The following is a 20,407-nucleotide window of genomic DNA, read 5'->3' as shown; positions in this document are numbered from 1 at the left end:
GGACATCTATCTGTGTACTGGTACCAACAGGTTCTGGGCCAGGGCCCCCGGTTTCTCATTGAGTATTACGATAGGAAAGAGAGAGACAAAGGAGACATGCCGGAACGGTTCTCAGCTCGACAGTTCAGTAACTCCAGCTCCCAGCTTGACCTGGACTTGCTGGAGTTGGAAGACTCAGCCCTGTATCTCTGTGCCAGCAGTGAACACAGCCCTACGCGATCAGCAGCCTACTGTACAAAAATCCTCCCACAACCCCCAGGTCAGGAAGTGATGGCAAGGGTGGCGGTGCCAGCCACAGTGGCCCGGGGCCCTGGGAAAGCAGACGGGCCTCTCCCCAACGCTCATTCTGCTGCTTATGTGTGTGGCATGTCTTAGAGCTCACAGAAATCATGCAAGATACGTATCATGTTACCTGCTTACATATATGAGGGGAAGTAGCTTTCCTGGGTCTTCTATTTCAGGACTGGCAGAGCGAGGAACAGTTCTGTTCCTTGACACCTGGGCTCCCTGCCCCCTAATGGGATTGTTCCCTCCCCGGGCTTCCCTTCCCAGGTCCAGGTGAGCAGGGTGGGAAAGACCACCCGCCACAGGTGATGATTCAAGGAATGGGACTTCAAGGCGAAGAATCGCCATTGATCCTTCCCTGTAACAACAACAACAAAATAAAAATAACAAAAAGAGAGAGCGAAAGGGGGCAGTGTTCTGCAGGGCATGGACCTAGGTCATGTCATGTCTCCAGTAGAAGCTGTGTGAGTCGGAAGGTTTCTAGATGTGCTCGTCCAGCTGCACAGCAGAAGGAATGGCATGTGTACAAGGAAAAGCTTGGTGTTCCCATGCACGCTGCAATCTACCATGAGGGAAAGGACCGTGGATACTCATTATTTATTCCTCACTTACTTTCACTCCACAGTGTGAGGTCCCCTACTTTGTGTAAAGTACTGTATCACTTAAAATAGAAAATCCAGGGTGCCTGGGTGGCTCAGTGGGTTAAGCCACTCCTTCGGTTCGGGTCATGATCTCAGGGTCCTGGGATCGAGTCCCGGGTCGGGCTCTCTGCTCAGCAGGGAGCCTGCTTCCTCCTCTCTCTCTGCCTCTCTTCCTACTTGTGATCTCTCTCTCTGTCAAGTAAATAATTAAAAAAAAAAATAGAAAATGCAGCTTAGTATGTTCTTTTTAGTTTAGTATGTTTCTTGCCTTTGAGAGTTTTAAGGTCTGCAGTATCAATGTGTAATATTTATCTTAAATATTTGGTGATTTCTATTGGGTCCCCCTGTCCCATGAGAGCAAGTGACTCACAAAACTCCAAGGGCCCCATATACGCATGCCCAGACACAGTTCAGCTCTGCAGCAGGTGGAGACTCCCAAAAGAAAATAGCACTGTCATGTATTGACAATTTACTACATGCCAAATAAAAGTCCTTTATCTGCAAAATTTCCATGAATTATCAGAAGAAGAAAAAAAGCCTATAGACAAATGCAATTTCTGTTCCCATTTGAAAGATGAGGGGAGTTGTGCTTAAGTTAAAGAACTTGAGCAAATCAAAGAGCTGGAGGCCGAAGTGGGGCTCAAAGTGGGGCTCAAACCCCGTCTGATGGATTCTTGAGTGATGTGCTGGGTTTACAGCTCTATGCTGTCATGCATGTTCACAGAGACACCTGCCCTCAGAGCCAGAACTTTCCTCCATGTCCTTTTCAGCCTGGCTGGCTCTGATGAAATCATTGACAGAGATCAGTTTCCCAGGATAAAGGCGTGTGGAGAAAGACATCCAACTAGGAGCCCCATACACCCAGCTCTAGGTTCCAGCTCCAGCACAACCTGCTAGTCAAGACCCGAGGCCAGTTTCTTGACATGCTGGTCTGAGAATTTTCACGGATAAAATGAGAGTAGTAATATCTATCAGTATCACTCAGAGTACTCCAGAGAAACAGAGCACACACACACACACACACACACACACACACGTATGTGTATAATTTAGGTATTACAGAGAATCCGCTCATATAGTTGTAGAGGCTGATAAGTCCAACATCTGTAAGTTGGGCCGGTGGTGCTACAGACCCAGGGAGAGCAGAGATTCAAGTTCAGAGGTTAAGCAGGAAGAGCTGATTCTCCAGTCTGAAGGCCATCAGCTGGACAATTCTCTCTTACCTGGGGCAGAATCCATCTTTTTGTTCTATTCAGGTCTTCAACTGATTGGATGAGGCTCACCTACATTATAGATGGCAATCTGGTTTACTCTGTTGATTAAAAGGTTATTCTCACCTAATGTTAAAATCTACCTATTTACAAAAGAAACAAAATCTTGCCATTTGCAACGATGTGGATGGAACTAGAGGGTATTGTGCTAAGCAAAATAAGTCAATCAGAGAAAGACAATTATCATATGACCTCCCTGATATGAGGAATTTGAGAGGCAGGGCGGGAGGTCATGGGGGGTTAGGGAGGAAGAAATGAAACAAGATGGGACTGGAGAGGGAGACAAACCATAAGAGACTCTTAATCTCGGGAAAGAAACTGAGGGCTGCTGCGGGGTGGGGCTTGGGATAGGGTAGTTTGGTTATCGACATTGGGGAGGGTATGTGTTATGGTGAGTGCTATGAAATGTGTAAGACTGATGATTCACAGACCTGAACCCCTGGGGCAAATCATATATTATATGTAAATTAAAAAAAAAAAAAAGAAAGAAACAGAGCGCTGGGGTCTTGCTTTCAGAGGCACTGTGGTCAGATGATCAAGTCTCCTCAATTAAAAAAAAAAAAAAAAGATTGAATGAAGAAGTGAGGGACTACATAAAAGCGGGGATGGACTGAAACAGACCCACATTTTTTTTTTTAATCATGGACCATCTTCTCCATATCTTTCCATTTATTCTATGTATATGGATTTATAAATATGTTTTTCAAATTATTAAATTAGAAAATTATTCCTACCAACATCCCACCAAAAAAAATCTACCTGTTTAGAAATTAATTGTATCTCTCAGGAACACCCAGAACAGTACTTATCCACATATCTCTGTACCCTACAGCCCAGTCAGGTTAACACATAAAACTAGCCATTGCACCAACTTCCAGGGCTACATAAACATTTAATAAGCATAAAATACCTACCAAGCACATAGTAAGAATCTGGATATCTTGATTCCTTTTGCTAATCTCTGAAAGCTTTTTCCACTGTTTCTTTTGTACAAAGGTGAGTATGGACACATTTTACCTAGAACTCCTCTAGCTGGCACAGAAATGGAAATATTTATGCCTGATGATTCATTATGAAATTAACTAGAGCACATGACATCCTTCCCAAACATTTTGACATCAACTTTATTGACAAATGAATTATATACAATAAGCATTACACACTTTAAATGATCAGATCAATGTTTTTTTTTTGGCGATTTATATGTATATACCCATGTAACAACAACCACACTAAGCTATAGAACATTTTTTATCACCCAGAAATTTCCCTCACGCCCCTTTGCAACTCCTGCCTCCAACCCTGACAAACTAATGATTGCAATAGATTACTTTTGCTCAGGCATCTTTTTAATGGATATTTAAAGTCTCTACCTAGGGGCGCCTGGGTGGCTCAGTCAGTTAGGTATCTGCTTCAGCTCAGGTTGTGCTCCTGGAGACCTGGGATCAAGCCCCATGCTGGGCTCCCTGCTTCTCCCTTTCCTTCTGCTCTCCCCCCCAACCTTGTGCTCTCTCTTTCTCAAGTAAATAAATAAAATCTGGGGAAAAAAAAATAAGGTCTCTACCCATTAAAACAATTCCTCTTTAGTACACAGCTAAATATATTTAAGAGAGGGAGGTGCTTTTGCCAAGTTCTATGGTTAAGAAATGCTTGAAATCATGTGTGATACAGGATCCGTGTTCAGGACAATTCTGTCTGCAGATAGATGGTTTGATAAAATGATCATCGAAAGCTCTTCCTAGCTGCTTGAAGCTGTTTTTATAAAATTTATTTACTCATTTTAATTCATTTCTTCTCTCCTGAACCCATTCATTCCAATTATTTTATAATGAAGTTTTGACCAAAAGTCTTCCTCTCCAAGGAAATTATGTTGTGTTCCTATCAGATGCATATGTAGCTGGGCTTCCTGTTCACACACGGCATCTTGGGGCTGAGCAGGCCACAGGCAAGGGCGACATCATTGAGAAATCATTCCGTCTTGGCAGAAGGGTTCCCTTTGCCTGGACCCAGTGTCGAACCCTCAGAACACGAGCCTTGACCTGGAAAAATCCCCCTTTCTCTTCTGGCCTCTCCTGCCACCGTTGTCATGCATCGTGTGTTCTTCTGTCTCTCAGACCAGAAAAGTCCCAGGCACAGATGTGAAACCCACTCCTGGGCCTGCCAGGTCCCAATTCAAGGCTTGACATTATGGTTATAACATCAGGCTTCCCTTCAGTTCCAGTTTTAGTTTCTGTGTCCTCTCCCAGCCCCCAGAGATGCGGATTCACTGAGCCCCCAGATGTGTGATTGTGCTAGAATGAAACCGGCACGGCAGAAGACACAGAATCGTGCCCAGCTCTGGCTATGGGATTTGCAAGCCTGTGGTTCAAATATTATTAAGAATTTGAAGATCAAAACAACAGAGCGCTGAAGACGGTATGGGGTCCTTCTAAGCGTGGGACTGTGGGCAATGGGATACAGTTTCTGAGTTTTGTTTCCTTTATTACTTAATTAATGGAAGCTATTGCTCACAAGAAGGTGTTCCCCATGGGATGGATGTCTCAGAACATTTTGACATTTTGACATTTGACACTGAAATATCACCAGGATATGAACCACAACTCCATGTACTGGTATCAACAAGACCATAGACATGGGCTGAGGCTGATCCATTACTCAGTCGGTCCCGGCACCTCTCCAAGTGGAGAAGTCCCGGAGACTTACCCTGGAGACTGTCCTCTCTCCACAGTCCCTCACACATCTGAATGCCTTTGTGCCTGTGTGTCCTCTGCACCGCTGAGTGGACCTCATCTTCCACAGAGAAAGGTCAATCCCAGGCTTGAGGTGTTTCTGCTTACCGCTGTCTCACCCCAAACATGGGAAGTAAGAGCCCTGCTGAGCACAAAGGTGCTCGGCCGCATTTGGTAGGTCTCCCGTTAGTGAACTGATAAGAAACAGAGCAAAACAGCTCCTCAAGAGTTGATGAGGAAACAGATACTAAAAGGAGTATCTGGGACACACGAGTCATAAAAGGTATCAGGAAGCCCTAAGGAATTTTCCTCAATTCAAAACTACAGAGATGGGCTTTACATGCAGACGTGAAACCCGTGCACTGATGAGAGATTAGGTCACAGGAATAGAATGTACATAAGGTTACATATTGTTTCACAAAAAGGTGCAGATTGGCTTGTAAGACCTGTGTCAATTCAGACAAGTCCTTTCTTCCCATCCGAGGCTGTTTCCTTGTACTCTGATGTTTCTCTTTGACCCTCTGCAGAAGGGGTGTGGCCCCTTCCGAGGGTTGGCTCTGGGGCCCAGGCAGGAAGAGTGACATCTCAGAATGACTCCCTGGAGACCCCCCTCCCAGGCTCAGCAGCCCACAGACCCAGAGGACCCCTCCATCAGCCCTGCCCCTGCCATGAGCGTCAGTCGCCTGTGCTGTGTGGTGTTTTGTCTTCTACAGGCAGGCAAGTCCTGGGTCTCTTTCCTGGGTGAAAATCTCAAGGTCCCAGCCCTAAGCCTTTCCGTTGTGTCTGTGACATCAGCTTTATCTCCTTCCCCACAGGGTCGCTGAATGCTGGTATCACTCAGACCCCCAAATTCCAGGTCTTGGGGACAGGACAGAACATGACACTGAAATGTCACCAGAATATGAACCACAACTCCATGTACTGGTATCGACAAGACCATGGACATGGGCTGAGGCTGATCCATTACTCAGTCGGTACCCGCGCCTCTGCAAGTGGAGAAGTCCCGGATGGATACAGTGCCTCTAGGCCAAATGTAATAATCTTCCTTCTCAAGCTGCTGTCCACAGCCCCCTCCCAGACATCTGTGTACTTCTGTGCCAGCAGTGTTCCCACAGCATTGCCCAGCTGCCTCCTCTCTGCACAAAAAAAGGAAGGGGGAGGTCCCGTGCCCCGGGACTCAGCAGAACCCTCTGCACACTCCCAGGAGCCCAGAAGCCCTGGAAGCTGCAGTGGTCTGTGCATACAGGGTGAACCTCAGTGTGTGCTGAGACCCAACTCCAGGGCACTCTCAGCCTGGCCTGGACCAGCCCCAGCTGTCAGGTGGCTCTGTCTCCACCTTTGCTCTCTCTGTGCTCAGCAGGTGTTTGAATAAACAATACAATGTATTATTAACAATATAGTGTTAAATCAGATATATCTAGACCCTCTTGTCCCTCCCTGGCACCTCAGCAGCATCTCTCTCTAATGCCCTGGTATAGACTCTGCTCCTGCCAGCCTTTACCATCGGGGCAGTGCCCCCACAAGTCCCTGCCAGGTCTGTAGTCTCCCCACCTCTGGGCCTATATTCCACAGCTCTCTGGCCCTCTCTGTTCCCACCACACTGCTTGGCTCTCGTCTCTGCCACATCCATTCCCATCTCAGAGAACTCCAACTCTATTTCCTTGCACTGGGCATGGACTCTTCCTTTTTGTGACCTCCGACTCCCACTCATGCTCATGTTCAAGGTCCCTGTGAGTGGCTGGCCACTTCTGGGCACACCCATTTCCCAGATGAACGGTGGACACAATTAACATGTCTCTCTGTTCTAGATCTTCTGGGTCCTGACTGCAGACTTTTCTTGCAATCAGTTTTTAAGGGCTGGTATCACAGAGACCACATTTTCTGATAATAATACATTGAAGATGAAAATAAAAAACAAAAAGTAGCCTTTATTTAAAAAAAAAAAAAGCCAAACAACTCATATTAGAAGTTTAAAAACATTATCTTAAATAAATCCTGAGATTTTTCCCAGAAGTCTAAATAGGAATTTTTAATGTTTAGAAATAAGAGATACCGAGAATACGAAGGTCGTACTTAGAGGAAAATTTATAGACACAAAGGACTTAAGAGTTCCAAAAGTAATCATGTAAATATCAAGTTAAGGACATAGGACAAGACCAGAAGAACTTAACCCCAAAGTAGAAGAAGCAAAATCATAAAGATAAAGAACAAAAATAGGTGAAACAAAAAAACAAAATATATTCATGAAACGCAACAATGACAGACACTGCTTTGGAAATGAGCACTGTAAGCAGGACTGACGAGGAAAGAAGAGTGGTAAAAATAACATTAAACATCAAAAAGAAAGGATAGCTAAAAATAGAACAGAGCTCAAACTGCGAAAGAACACTATGAAAATCGCCATTAAATTAGAAAGAAATGAGGATGTATGAAATAATAATGAAACCTAATCAATAGCTAATGCCTACGCATCTCCCGAAACACCAGGCATGGATACTTTTACAGTCCAATTTTGCAAATTGGCCAACTCATGGGTAATTTCAGTTTTGTACAACATATTCTAGAGAATAGAAAAGGGAGCTCTCCGACACATTGTGTGAGCTATGGTGAACTGGAGCAGCGTTCCATGTCCTAGGACCAGAGCCCTCGTCAGGGAAGTAGAGATGCCCAGTGCTGGCCTCTCCCTACCATGGGCTCCATGATGTTCTATACACTTGTTCTTTGTATCTTGGAAGCAATTCCAGGCACATGGAAAGAATTTTTATCCCTGAGTCCACTTCGCTTAGACTAGTCATTTCCCAAGTAGATCTGTAGGACTGTCTCCTTCACCTGCTGGCTCCACGGATGGGTCACCCAGACCCTCTAACACCCATTCACAAGAAAGAGATGAGCAGTAACTCTTGAGTGAGAATAGCGAAACCGTAAAGCAGAGCCTTTTGACAACGTTCCAACAAGTCAACCAAACATTTTTACTGCGTGCATTTGAGTGGCCTTCCCAATTAGGGGGCACTCGGCTGTGTTTTCTTGGGCAAGCAGCGGAGACACAGAGCCACAGTCATCCTCCCCTGACCCCAGCACCTTGCTCCCTCCCACCCATCCAGTCCTCTCTGCTCTCATTCTCTCTCTGAAGGAAAGGATGCTTGGAACTCCAGTGAACCCACTGATAAAAGTGGGCAGACGTTAATGGCTAGAAATGAGAAGTTCTGCTCACAGTCAAAAGGAGAATTAAATTAACTATAACACAGCTTCTTAGGTTTCTTACCATGATATTATTCCATGTTATATACCAGTGTTGAAGGTCAATGAGGTTGAGTCTTCTTCCACAAATAAGCTAGAAGGAACCTAATTTGTAATATCTGGTGACTTATTATGGCATGAGGCTCTGCTGTGGGCTGGGGGACGTAATATTACACAAAGACTCGTGAAGGCAGGGAGAACAACAGTCTTTGACCTGCAGAATGAAGAGGAGCTGCCAGCTCAGGTAGCTTCCCAGGGCATCTCTTCATCCCTGTATCTCCCAATAAGTCAGTGCATTCAAGAGACTTCTAAGGTGAAATTGAGACCCACCCCCCACCCCAGTGCCCATTCTTGCCCACAAAATGGATAATGTTGAGTGTGTGTCGCTGAGAGAATGGAAGGGATGTTGACAGAATAGTTGAGGTCCTGACTTGCAGATGAGACAATGAATTCCCCTTTAGTTCCTTGTATTAAAGGTGCTGTTGACACATCTCAGTGATGATGCCCAGCAGACAGAGGGGTGGTGGGTGAAGGAGAAGATAACACAGTGTGAGGCCGCTGCCTCCAGACAGCACTGGAACTGAAAAGGACTACCCATGCATTGACTTTGTTAAGAAAGGAGCTTCTAAATACTTAAATTAGTCATCCACATATGCTATAACATAAATCGTGTCCCCTGAGGCTGGGGGAATTGATAGAGGTAGTGATGTCACTGTGAGAACTGCCTTGTGCAGACAAGGGACCTCCCTCCTTCTCAGCTCATGCTCACGAGAACCTCTATCTGGGGAACCGCCCAGCCCAGCCCTGACTCCACCATGGACCCCAGGCTCCGCTGCTGGGTGACCCTCTGTCTCCTGGGGCAAGGTGAGTCCTCAGAACACCAAGCGGTTTCAGCGAATGCTTGTGTGTGAGTGTGAGCGATGATTACGTGCCAGGAGGACAACACATTTCTCCTAACTGTGCCCGACTTCTGTCTCCCCAGGTCACGCAGGACCCGGAGTCTCCCAGTTCCCCAGACACAGGGTCACAGAGAGGGGCCAAAATGTAACTCTCGGGTGTGATCCCATTTCTGGTCATGCTGTCCTTTATTGGTACCGACAGACCATAGGGAAAGGCCCAGAGTTTTTGGTTTACTTCCAAAACGCGGATGCATTGGACAAATCAGGGATGACCAATGATCGGTTATCGGCCAAGAGGTCTGAGGGGACCAACTCCACTCTGCAGATCCAGCGTGCAGAGCAGGGGGACTCGGCTGTGCACCTCTGTGCCAGCAGTCCCACCACAGTGGGGCACCGTCCCCTCCTTGCTCCTCATAAACCTCAGACTTCTCTCCTCTTGCTGCAGCTGGAGCCCCTAAACTGTCTGCCCTTTGTTCTTCATTTCCTGATGGACAAGAAGTAGATTTGAACATCAGCTGTCCTTTGCGTAGGAAGAGACTCTAGATAAATCCCGAAATGCATATAAATGTTGGTGGATGAAACCATTCTGACTCCTTGGGTTCCAGGAGTCCCAGAGCCAGAGTACAGCTACAAGCCCGGGACTGATGGTCGGGGACACAAGGGGTCTGCTACAGAACTGAGGCTTCTGTTAGCGGACACACCTCCTCGTCTGCACAGATCTGTGGCTGGGCATGTGGAAAGTTCCTGACCACCTTCTTGGGCACATTCTTTCCTCTAAAGCCTCTTCTGTCCCTGAAACATTGGAAGCCTTCAGCAACAGAGTAGCAGCCTGTCTTCATGTTTGAAGTACAAGTCTTCACTGCTTTTGTGGTGGTGGAGGACCAGCCCCATAACAACGAGAAGACCTCACTTCCTCTGCCCAGTTTGGGAGGCTCCCTGTCTCTGCTTGTTGTCACTTTTCCAGCACTGTGGGTCCTGGCAGTGAGCGCACAGCACTTGAACGGGCTTCCCCAGCCTCACCTACCCTGATGCCCTGAGTTACTCTGAGATTCCTAGAGATGGTGTTGAAATTATTTCTGAGTTGAAATTATTTCCTCGAATTCTTTGATGTGAGAAGACAGGATATTTTCTTTATAATAGTGCCCCTATTCCTTTTTACTTGTTTTATTTGCTGCATTATATATTGTTATATTGTTACCTGTTATAAATATAAATAATTATGCAGTAATAACATCTTCCACTGCAGTGCCTGAAGCTGTGGATTGGGTCTATGGAATCTAAAGCCATGCTCTGGGTTCATAGGATCACGGATCATGGGTTTCTGGGTGTCCTGAGGAGATAGCCCAGGACTCCTAGACTGGGACAGAATGTCACAGACTCAGCAATGACGGAGGTGTCCTGAGCCTTGCATAGCTGGCAAGGGGGTTATGGTCACCCCAAATCTACTCAGAATTGTGGTAGCTCAGGATACCAAATATCTTTCTCCAGAGAATGAGTGTCCTTGGAAGGGAGTCCAAGGAAGTGTCCAAGGAAGGAAAACTCCTTATTTTTTCCCCTATTTATTTGTTTATTTATTTATTTTTAGAGTGGGAGAGAGAGAATCTTAAGCAAGCTCCACTCCTAGCATGGAGCCCGAAGCAGGGCTTGATCCCAGGACCTGAGATCATGACCTGAGCCAAAGTAAAGATGCTTAACCGACTGAGCCACCCAGGTACCCCTGGTCTTATTTTAATTGTGGTATCAGCAAAGCACTGTTTGCTCTGCTGCCCTGTGTCTGTGGGAATGAGAAAGTCTAGGGCACAGTTAGGAGTTCCTTATCCTTGGAATGGCATTCTGGGGACTTCCTCCCTGGACCCTGTCTCCAATTTGCGGCCTTTCTCCACACAACCCTGGCAGATTCAGCTTCCTTATAATACTCTCTTCACTCCCTGCTGCCTAAATGAGCAGATGTAATCTGTACAAACTATCCGTTTAGTGTAGATGATCCTTTGCTTATTTTAATTCCATCCATCTTTATTTTTCCCATTAGATATTGCATCCGCCTTGATTCCATATTATCTTATAAGATGTCTTGTATTTTTCTTATATTCCGATTTTACTTTTTATTGACACACACTGGACCCCATCTTGAAGGTAATCTCATTGTATCCCCAGTCTTCTGTGGATCTGTATTTTGAAGGGGCCCTTTGGTGGTGGAAGGGACATTTTTGTTTATTTCTAGTAACAGAGATAAAACAACCTCCTTACACTTCAATCTTCTGTATTTTCCTTCCTATTTTAGACTAAATACTATTTTCTTCCATACCTCCCATTCTGTCCCTCTCCTGACTTTCATGAGAGAGCTTTGAAGGAGATTTCATTTAGGCTTAACTGCCAGATATGTGATAGCTGTTTAGTAAGAGGGTAGGAGATTAAGCACGGTTGCTCAAAGGAATAGAGTCAGGATTAGGCGTTGGTATTCGGAGTAGGGTTTCAGGAAACTGAGCATAAAATTTGCAGGATGCTACTTCTGGGATAGTCTCCCTGCTGACTCTGCAGCACTTCCCAGCATCCCTTGGGCCATGGCGGAAGAGGCGAAGGTGAAACTGCAGTCATTGGCCACAAGATGGCACTGTGACGCCACTGACATCAAAGGGGGCTCTGAGGTCCGGCTGGGAGAGCAGCCAAGGAAAGGAAAGGGTTAACAAAAACTTGGGCCTGGATCCAATATCAGGCAGGTGTGGAAGAAGTTTTCAGTTATTGCTCAGCTACCTAGCTATGGAAGAGGTGGGAGGTCCCTCTAAACCCTAATGAGCTCCACAGTAGAAGCATTTGGGCAAGGCAGCCTTGACGCCAGGGGCAGGTACAGAGGAGCAACTGTCTCAGAGGAATACGGGGAAACCGAGGGGGTGTGGTCTATTCTAAACTCAGGGCACCACAGCCACACCCCATCTCCCCTGCAGGCCTTGCTAAAGAATGTTAGGAGAGGAGTAGCTGACCCTACTTGAGCTGAGTCAGAAGGGACCCTGGGCCAGACCATCTGCAGGGGCGGATGCAGTGACATCCCTCGGAGACTCATCTGTCCATTGGAGAAGGGCTTCCAAGCTCCCTTTCTCGGTCCTGTGGATGGAAGGATTTAGGTGGGACAGCCTTCCTCTAGTCCTGCCTCTGCCATGAACCTCAACCTCTTTTGTGTGACTCTTTGGCTGCTGGGAGCAGGTGAGTTCTGGACCCAGCTGGAAATCAGTGCCAAGGTTTTGCAAAATCCCAGCTCCAAGCCCTTCCCTTTGTTTTGCAGATGCAGTTTACTCCTTAAGCCTCGCCTTCCCTTCTGTCTCCCTCTGCAACAGGTCCCATGGAGGCTGAGATCACCCAGACACCAAGATACAGCATTATACAAACAGGAACCAAGAAAACCCTGGAGTGTTCTCAGGATATGAACCATTTTGCAATGTTCTGGTATCGACAAGACCCCGGACAGGGGCTGAGGCTGATCTATTATTCAAGTGACAGCCCAAGCACTACCAAAGGGGATGTTGCCGAAGGGTACAGCGTCTCCCGAAAGGAGCAGAAGTTTTCCCCCCTGACCCTGGAGTCTGCCAGCACCAACCAGACCTCTGTGTACCTCTGTGCCAGCAGTGAATCCACAGCGCAGCTCAGCCAGCTGCTCTCTGCACAAAAAGCTCAGCCGCAAGCACGGAGACTCCTTCCTGAGTTCCCACCTCATGATGAGGAAAAAACTGCCCTTACTGAGGCTTTCACCCGATGCTGAGCAGGATGGCCCTCAGTGTGAACTGTGCTCCGTCATGTGCAGGGGGAGAGCTCCTAATGTTATTCCATGCAATCTGGAATATTCTGGTAATTGAGTAAAACAGAGGATCAAGTAGCATCTCATGTGAAATTAATATTTCACTTTCTTCTCAATGAACAGGAACAAAGCAGAAAGCAGCTGAGCAGTTTTAAACTCCCTGCATGGTCTGGGATTCTCCAGATCTAAAACTATTACAGAAAAGTTGCCTTGGAGTCAAAACCATTGCATACTCCGCAAAAATTCTCTGGAGGAAAACAAACAAACAAAAAAACTCTTAATAACTAGTTATAAAACACACAAGTAGGGGCACCTGGGTGGCTCAGTGGGTTAAAGCCTCTGCCTTCAGCTCAGGTCATGATCTCAGGGTCCTGGGATCGAGCCCCGCATTGGGCTCTCTGCTCATCGGGAAGCCCGCTTCCCCTCTCTCTCTCTGTCTGCCTCTCTGCCTACTTGTGATCTCTCTCTGTCAAATAAATAAATAAATAAAATCTTAAAAAAAAAAAAAAAACAATAACACACAAGTAAACAAGCCACTTAGGGAAATGTTAGTAGATGCATCAAACAACATCATTACAACCGAAGGGACTACAAACTAAGTCTCTACCTGTGGCTGTAGGGCAGTGGTTGAGTCTTCTGAGGCTCAGGGAGGGTAGCTTAAGGAAGGGACCGATTTCTCACCACCCCTTTGGCTTGGTGGGAGATTCATGAGCTCCCTGGGTTTTTCTTTGTAAAACATTACAAAAGTATATTGGGCAATAATTTTATTCTCTCCACAGCCCATTTTCCTCCTTAGCTCCTTACAGATAGAGTCAACCCAAAATCAACATTGCCTGGCTTGGGATCCATTAACTCCAAGACTGGGCTTCCATAGTTGGATTTTACAGGCAGTGCAAACACCATGAGCTGCACACCCCTGGTCACAGGCTCCCTTTGTAGACCCCTGCAAGGGTGCTGCAGGCTCACCCAGGACCTGCTTGCAGAGAGAGGTACAGGCGGCGTGCCTGGAAAAGTAATCAATCCACAGACTAGCCAAGCTAAGCTGCTGAAAGCCTAATGAGATGCTGAATGGTGAAACTGATAAATGACCAATTTTCTAAACCATGGAGTTTACAACAGTTCAGGATTCATAGAATAATCTCTAAAATACCGGAGGAATTATTATTTTTTTTTTTACATTTTTGACCCTCAAAAACTCAGCCATTGATCCTCAGCTACTTCTTAGCAAACTTATTAGTCTAGTTGATTTTGATGCCAAATTTGGGTGCTATATGTTTCAGTCTCCAGGAACACGTCACGTTTCTCAGTGTTTCATATATGTGAGTGTCCTTGTCTTCTCTTACTTGTGTGTGGTTCATCACGCAATTGGGCATGGGGAACGCAAGCATAAAATAATGTATATCTCCCATCTTTTAGGAAATTCGCTGACTTATGCTTAAGTAATAGCTTATTAAAGTATAATTAGTAGAGAGTAAAAAGACTCAAATTAATACATGTTACATGGATGGCTTGGTATTTTGATGAATGTCTACACTGGTGCAGCCACGACCAAAATCAAGATAAAGAACATTTCCATCACCCAAGAAAGTTTCCTTGAGTGCATTTCCAATCAATTTCTTTCCCAGAGCTGAGCACTTTTCTGATTTTTATCACCACATTTTGTTTATACTTGAACTTCTTGGGAAAGAATTTCAATCTAAAATGGAACCAGGAGGATATAAAATGGAAAATCTCATGCATGTGCCTTCAGAAAAACAAAACGTGAGGACTGAGAGATTGATTTCCCATAAATGCCCACATCATAGAAAACTGGCAATGTTGGAATTTTCTTAAATAATAGGGAGTTGATCCGGGGTTACCTCCGATCACTCTTGGGAAATTTTTGCTTATGATTTCCAGAGGCATAAACAAGAAATGACCCAGGTCATGTTGGTCTTGCAAAATAAGCTGAATTAAGCTTTGTATGTCTGACTAGATGAGTTTTGTCTGTGTTTTCAAAGCTCGTCTCCCTTTGTATTTGACCTAACTGGGTCAAATACAAAGACCTGAGACCTAACCGAGCTTTCTGCTGTCTCCATCATTTTGCCATGAGAACAGCCCACTGCAAACCCGCCATGGCCTCTCCTGGAGCATGATACAGTCTGTGCATCCTGAAATGGGCTTCCTCAACTATTTCCAAAAAACTTATCTTTTTGACAGTTCTGAGCTTGACATTCATATAAATGGAACCATATAGTCAATGCTCTTGTTCAGTTGATTTCTTTTTCTCAAAAATTAATATTTTTGAAATGTACTCATGTTGTTGGGTTTATCCATAGTTTATTCTTACTACTGTGTGGTATTCCACTGCGTTGATATACCGGGATTTGTTTATCCATTCACCTATGGATGGATATCTGGGTTGCACCAGGCTTCAACTATTATGGATAAAGCTCTTCTGAACACTCTTGTACAAGTAATTGTAGCTAAATGCATTTATTTCTTTCAGGTGTAGGCACAAAAGTGAAATTGCTGATTTGTAGGATAGATGCACGTTTGACTTCATAGAAACAGTTGAACAGGTTTTCAGACTGGCCAATTTACAATACTGAGGGAGGGAGGGTTCCCCTGCCTCCCCATTCTCACCAGCATTTGATGACCTCCGTCTTTTTGTTGTTGGCCATTCTATGGGGAGTGCCGTGGGATCTTGTTTGCATTTCACCAATGAGTGATGATGTTTGCTTTTTGGCCATTTCCGTCTTCCTGTTTTCTCTTGTAAAGTGCCTGCTTTTATGCTTGTTCATTTTTAAGGAAATGGGTTGTCTTTATACCATTGCTTCATAAGACATATTTTTATGTTCTAGGTAGGAGTCTTTGGACCATTAAATATGCAGAGTCTCTTTTCCCACGGTGGTTTGCCTATGAGCTTTCCTTACGTTGCCTTTGGATGAGCTGAAATTTAACATGTTTGTTACGTCTCATTTATCGGGGTGCCTGGGTGGCTCATGGGTTAAAGCCTCTGCCTTCGGCTCAGGTCATGATCTCAGGGTCCTGGGATCCAGCCCCTTATCGGGCTCTCGGCTCAGCAGGGAGCCTGCTTCCTCCTCTCTCTCTCTGCCTGCCTCTCTGCCTACTTGTGATCTCTCTCTGTCAAATAAATAAAAAAATCTTTAAAAAAAAGTCTCACTTATCATTTTTTTCTTTCACATTACGTGTCTTTTGCATCCTGTCTAAAGCATGTTTGCCCAACCCCAAGATGAGTCTTTCTTTTCTAGTTCTTGCTCTGCTCTTCTGTGTGGCTGCCCCATTCCTTGTTCTTGCTCATGAGCTGAAAATGCTCCCCCTCCAAAATCACAAATTAGTCATCCCACTATCTGCCCAAACCTTCCTATCCCCACCACCTGTTCCTTGACTCTACTCGGATCTCCTTTCCATTGGTAACCATTCTTTGTTCATATTCCACACTAAGGTCCTTCTACATTTCCATGAGCTCACACTAGGGTAGATTCCATGATTTTCCATTCTTTTTTTTTTTTTTTTTAAGATTTTATTTATCCATTTGACAGAGAGAAATCACAAGTAGACAGAGAGGCAGGAAGAGAGAGAGGGAAGCAGGTTCCCTCTGAGCAGAGAGCCTGATGCGGGACTTGATCCCAGGACCCTGAGATCATGACCTGAGCCGAAGGCAGCGGCTTAACCCACTGAGCCACCCAGGCGCCCTTCCATTCTTTTGACACAGCCTTACAAGCCATCTTCATTCTTTCACCATGACCTTAGGCTGCCCTTCTGCTGCAGACACCAAGCCGGAAGGAGTGCATTACATCTCTTGTTCCGGGCGATGCCCGTCCCAGTGAGCCACGTGCCTGCACCAGTTAGCACCACGATAAACTGATGGCTACTAACCCTACCTGCCTTTACATCCCTGCTTTGAGATTCCGGTGCTCTTGTTAGCTTTCAAACATGTAAACTATTTTAACGTTTAATTATCAAACATCTAAACTATTTCTAATATTTAAAACTTTTCTCACTCACCTTGAAATTTACCTGTTTCCCTTCTTGCTGCTGAAATCAAAGGAGATTGTTGCAGCCAAGGGCGGTGCACAGTGAGAGGCACAAACCCAGGGTGGGGGGTTCGGAGTGAGAGTCCCAAAGAGGGATCTGCGTGGAGCATCCTGTTGCCCACCATGGAGGTGAGGCGACTGCCCTGATGTGAACTTCGCTAGGTGACAGGAGGTAAGGAATATAGTCTTCCTACATCTTCTCTAGAGTCTTTGTCCCCAAGTCACACTGTTTATTTTCACATTCATATTTCTCTACACTTCTGCTGACTATCTCAGCAATGCTAATTGCAGACTGTTAGGGCTTTTGTTACTGCTAATTGCAGAACGTTAGAACTTCTGTTACTGCTAATTGCAGAATGTTTGGGCTTTTGTTCCTTTTTTAAAATCAAAATACAGTCTCCGAGGCTCATTTTCCCTTGCTATGTCTAGGAGTACACAGGTGTGGCAGGGAAAGGGAAGCCAGAAGGTGGGGAAGGGAAGAAGCCTTCTATGGCTGGCATGAGCGAGTGGCTCTTATAGCCCGAGACAACTGGCTTGGGAGGATGAGAAGTGTGGGTCCCTGCGCACTCGAGCCCTGTAGCTAAGGGACACTGCTGCCTTGAGCAGGGAAAAGTAGGGACTATGAAACATGACCTGGAGGAGGAAGCTGAGGGAACAGGTCTTGCAAACCAGGACAGCTGGTGACCCTGTCTCCTTGCCCCTGCCATTTCTCCCACGAGCTACACTCATCTGCAAGGTAACTGATATTAACTTTTAATATCATCCCAGTTAATATCATCCACAGAGGTTAGCCTCTCGGGAAAGGGCTCATCCAGAGGTCTGGACTTAAACTATCCAGAACATTATACCTGGTCTGCACTTGAGGGCGGGAAATCCTGAGTTGGTTAAGCTTGTGCTGTAAGCCGATAAAGTCTTGGAATGGTTTCTGGGGAATCTCTACTCCTAGTAATTCATAAGCAATCCAGGCCCCTTTGGATCTGATCAATGGACTGAATCTTGGTGATTCTGCAGCACCAGCCAGTCTGGACGGGTGTGTGCATGCTGCCCGGGGAAAGGAAAACATAATGACAAAGCTTGTTGTGAACCTGACATCGGAAAGGGGATTGGAGGACACGCAGGCAGAGTGGGAACAGGGTTTAGTCCCAGCCCGTCCCCCCAGCCAATGCACTGGTGGGCAGGAGAGCTCCAGCACAACTAGGGGTCGGGGGTGGGGGGGTGGGGGGGTGGGTGGGAGGTAAACAGGCATCCTAGTGGTGGGGGAGGGGCGGGGTGGCGGGCAGGTGCCACAGAGGAGGCTGGCCTCAGAGACCCATCTGGGCAGCTGCGTGGGCCTGGACCTTGCCAGAAGCCAGCCCTCCTGCCTGCAGACGGGAAGGGAGTCTGGGGTTCAGGGCAACACTCTCTGTGTTCTGGGATGGCAGTGCCTTCCCAGAATTACCTTCCAGCCAGGAAGAGCGAACCTGAGAGCTCAGCTCTTACCCAAGAGGACCAGAACCCTGAGAGGCACAGTGCTGCCCAGCTCCGCCGTGCCTTGGGCTCCAGGCTCCTCTGCTGGCTGAGGCTTTGTCACCCATGGGCAGGTCAGTCCAGCGGGCAAGGACAGCATTGATCTTTGGAGCTTGCTGACTCCTGAATTCTCTACTTTACTATCTGGGTAAGCCATCAGGCTCTCCCCTGCTCATTTTGTGTCTGCATTCCACAGGACCAGTGAAGGCTAGAGTCACTCAAACTCCAAGACACCTGCTCAAAGCAAAAGGACAGCTAGTGACTCTGAGATGTTCCCCTATCTCTGAGCAGCCCAGAGTATCTTGGTATCATGAGGCCCCAGGTCAGGGCCCCCCAGGTCCTCTTAGAGTTTTATGAAGGTATGCAAAGAACAAAAGGAAACTTCTCGGATCGATTCTCAGGGCAACTGTTCAGTGACTATGACTCTGAGCTGTGCATGAGCTCCTGGGGGCCGTTGTACTCGGCTGTGCCTCTCTGCACCAGCTGCTTGGCACACCAGCATTGTGTGGTCATCAGCATTCTGTCCACAAAACTACCAGCCTGGCTCTACCAGTGAGAGAGCAGGCAGGCTCCCACTGAGGTTTCTCTCCTAAAAGGGAGGTGTTCGGTCTTTTCAGACATTTCCTGTCCTCCTGAGCTTGGAGTACGGTCCACTAGCAGAAGCCAGGCTCACAGGCATGGCCTGGGTGTTTCCATGTCTGTCCCCACACTGAGTGTCTCCGCGTCTGTGCCCTCACCACCCGATGCCTGTCAAGTCCTGGGTGACACCAACATAGGAGTGGCTACTGAGCCCCCTGGGTGTGCTAGATTCTTTGTCGATATTGTATGTTTTAACACTTTGCAGAAGTCAGCCCAATCAAATAGTCCTATACCCTCTTTGTAGGTGAAAAAGCATAGGGACAGTTAGCCAATTCCTCAGGGTCTCGTGGTCTAGTAGAAGCAGAACCCGGAAGCAAATCATGTTTCCCAAGTCCAAGCTTCCCCCACGGGTCCTTCCCCCGTCAGTAGCTTGGGCAGCCGGGTTGGTCGGGGTCGGGGGGGGGGGGGGCTGGGACTCCCCAGACCATCCTGCAGTCCAGCTGGGTGGCAGTGGAAAGTTTGTAGAGCATTATGACCTCTTCCCTTGGCAACTGTGGGGAACATATAATTCCACACTGAATCGTCATCCTCTGCACACATCCCTCGCATCTTTTCCTAATCTGTGACTTACGTTTTCATTTTTACGGTGTGCTTTGCTGTACAAGTTTCATATAATGCAACTGAAATTGTGGTGTTCTTTGTGTCTCAACTAAACAAATCCCCCCTTAAATGAATATCTAAATGAATGCCTCCATTTATTTCAGCTAAATTAAAATTTTATTTTTTTGCAAGAAAGAGTAAATGTACCTGGGATATCTTTCCACGTGAGGAACGGAGTAGAGATCTAGGAATAAGAAGAAGGGGCCTATGTTTGGGGCAGAAGAGACGGCCTGTGAAAAAGATTTCCTGAGGAAAAGAACATGACGCATACAAGGAAATGAGGTGCAGGAGTGTGGCTGGGTCAGACAGAACTGGGGGGTCCTGTGCAGGGTGTCGATGGAGAGACAGGGGAGTGCAAACATTATAGGACCTTGCAGCGCTACTGCCTCACAGAGGAAAGGCAGCCTGGAGTAGAGACCATATCAGTGAAGGTCTAAGACCAGATGTGGAGGGTAGTGGAAGGTAGACAGTGAGATAAGGGGTGGGTGAAGGGGTCACTGTCTGACTTTACTCTGAGCCAGGTCTTACTTCCCCAACACCCAAACTAGAGAAATGTCCCCTGCTTCCTCTGTTCTGCCCTGACTCTGCATGGCCACCAGGCTCCTCTGCTGTGTGGTCCTTTGTCTCCTGGGGCAGGGGATCCCCCTCCCCCGCAAAGCCCTTTCCTGGGCACACTAAGCCCTATCCTCAGACTTTACTGTGTGTCTACCCTAGCAGGATCCCTCTTTGGCACTGACTCCAGCTCTGGTTTCTCTCAGTCAGAGACTGGATGC

At 46.6% G+C, this 20,407-nt stretch overlaps 1 gene segment (V, D, J or C); it reads left to right on the top strand.

The window, feature by feature from the left end:
• Positions 1–11,865: 11,865 nt before the first annotated feature.
• LOC132015504 (T cell receptor beta variable 27-like) lies at positions 11,866–12,813 on the top strand. The segment is given in 2 exon segments: positions 11,866–12,260; positions 12,392–12,813. Coding segments are annotated over 2 exon segments (468 nt in total).
• The last annotated feature ends 7,594 nt before the right edge of the window (positions 12,814–20,407 follow it).

The sequence above is a fragment of the Mustela nigripes genome, chromosome 4 (genome assembly GCF_022355385.1).
Source record: "Mustela nigripes isolate SB6536 chromosome 4, MUSNIG.SB6536, whole genome shotgun sequence".
Taxonomy (NCBI): domain Eukaryota; kingdom Metazoa; phylum Chordata; class Mammalia; order Carnivora; family Mustelidae; genus Mustela; species Mustela nigripes.
This window is presented reverse-complemented; position numbering and strand designations above follow the sequence as displayed.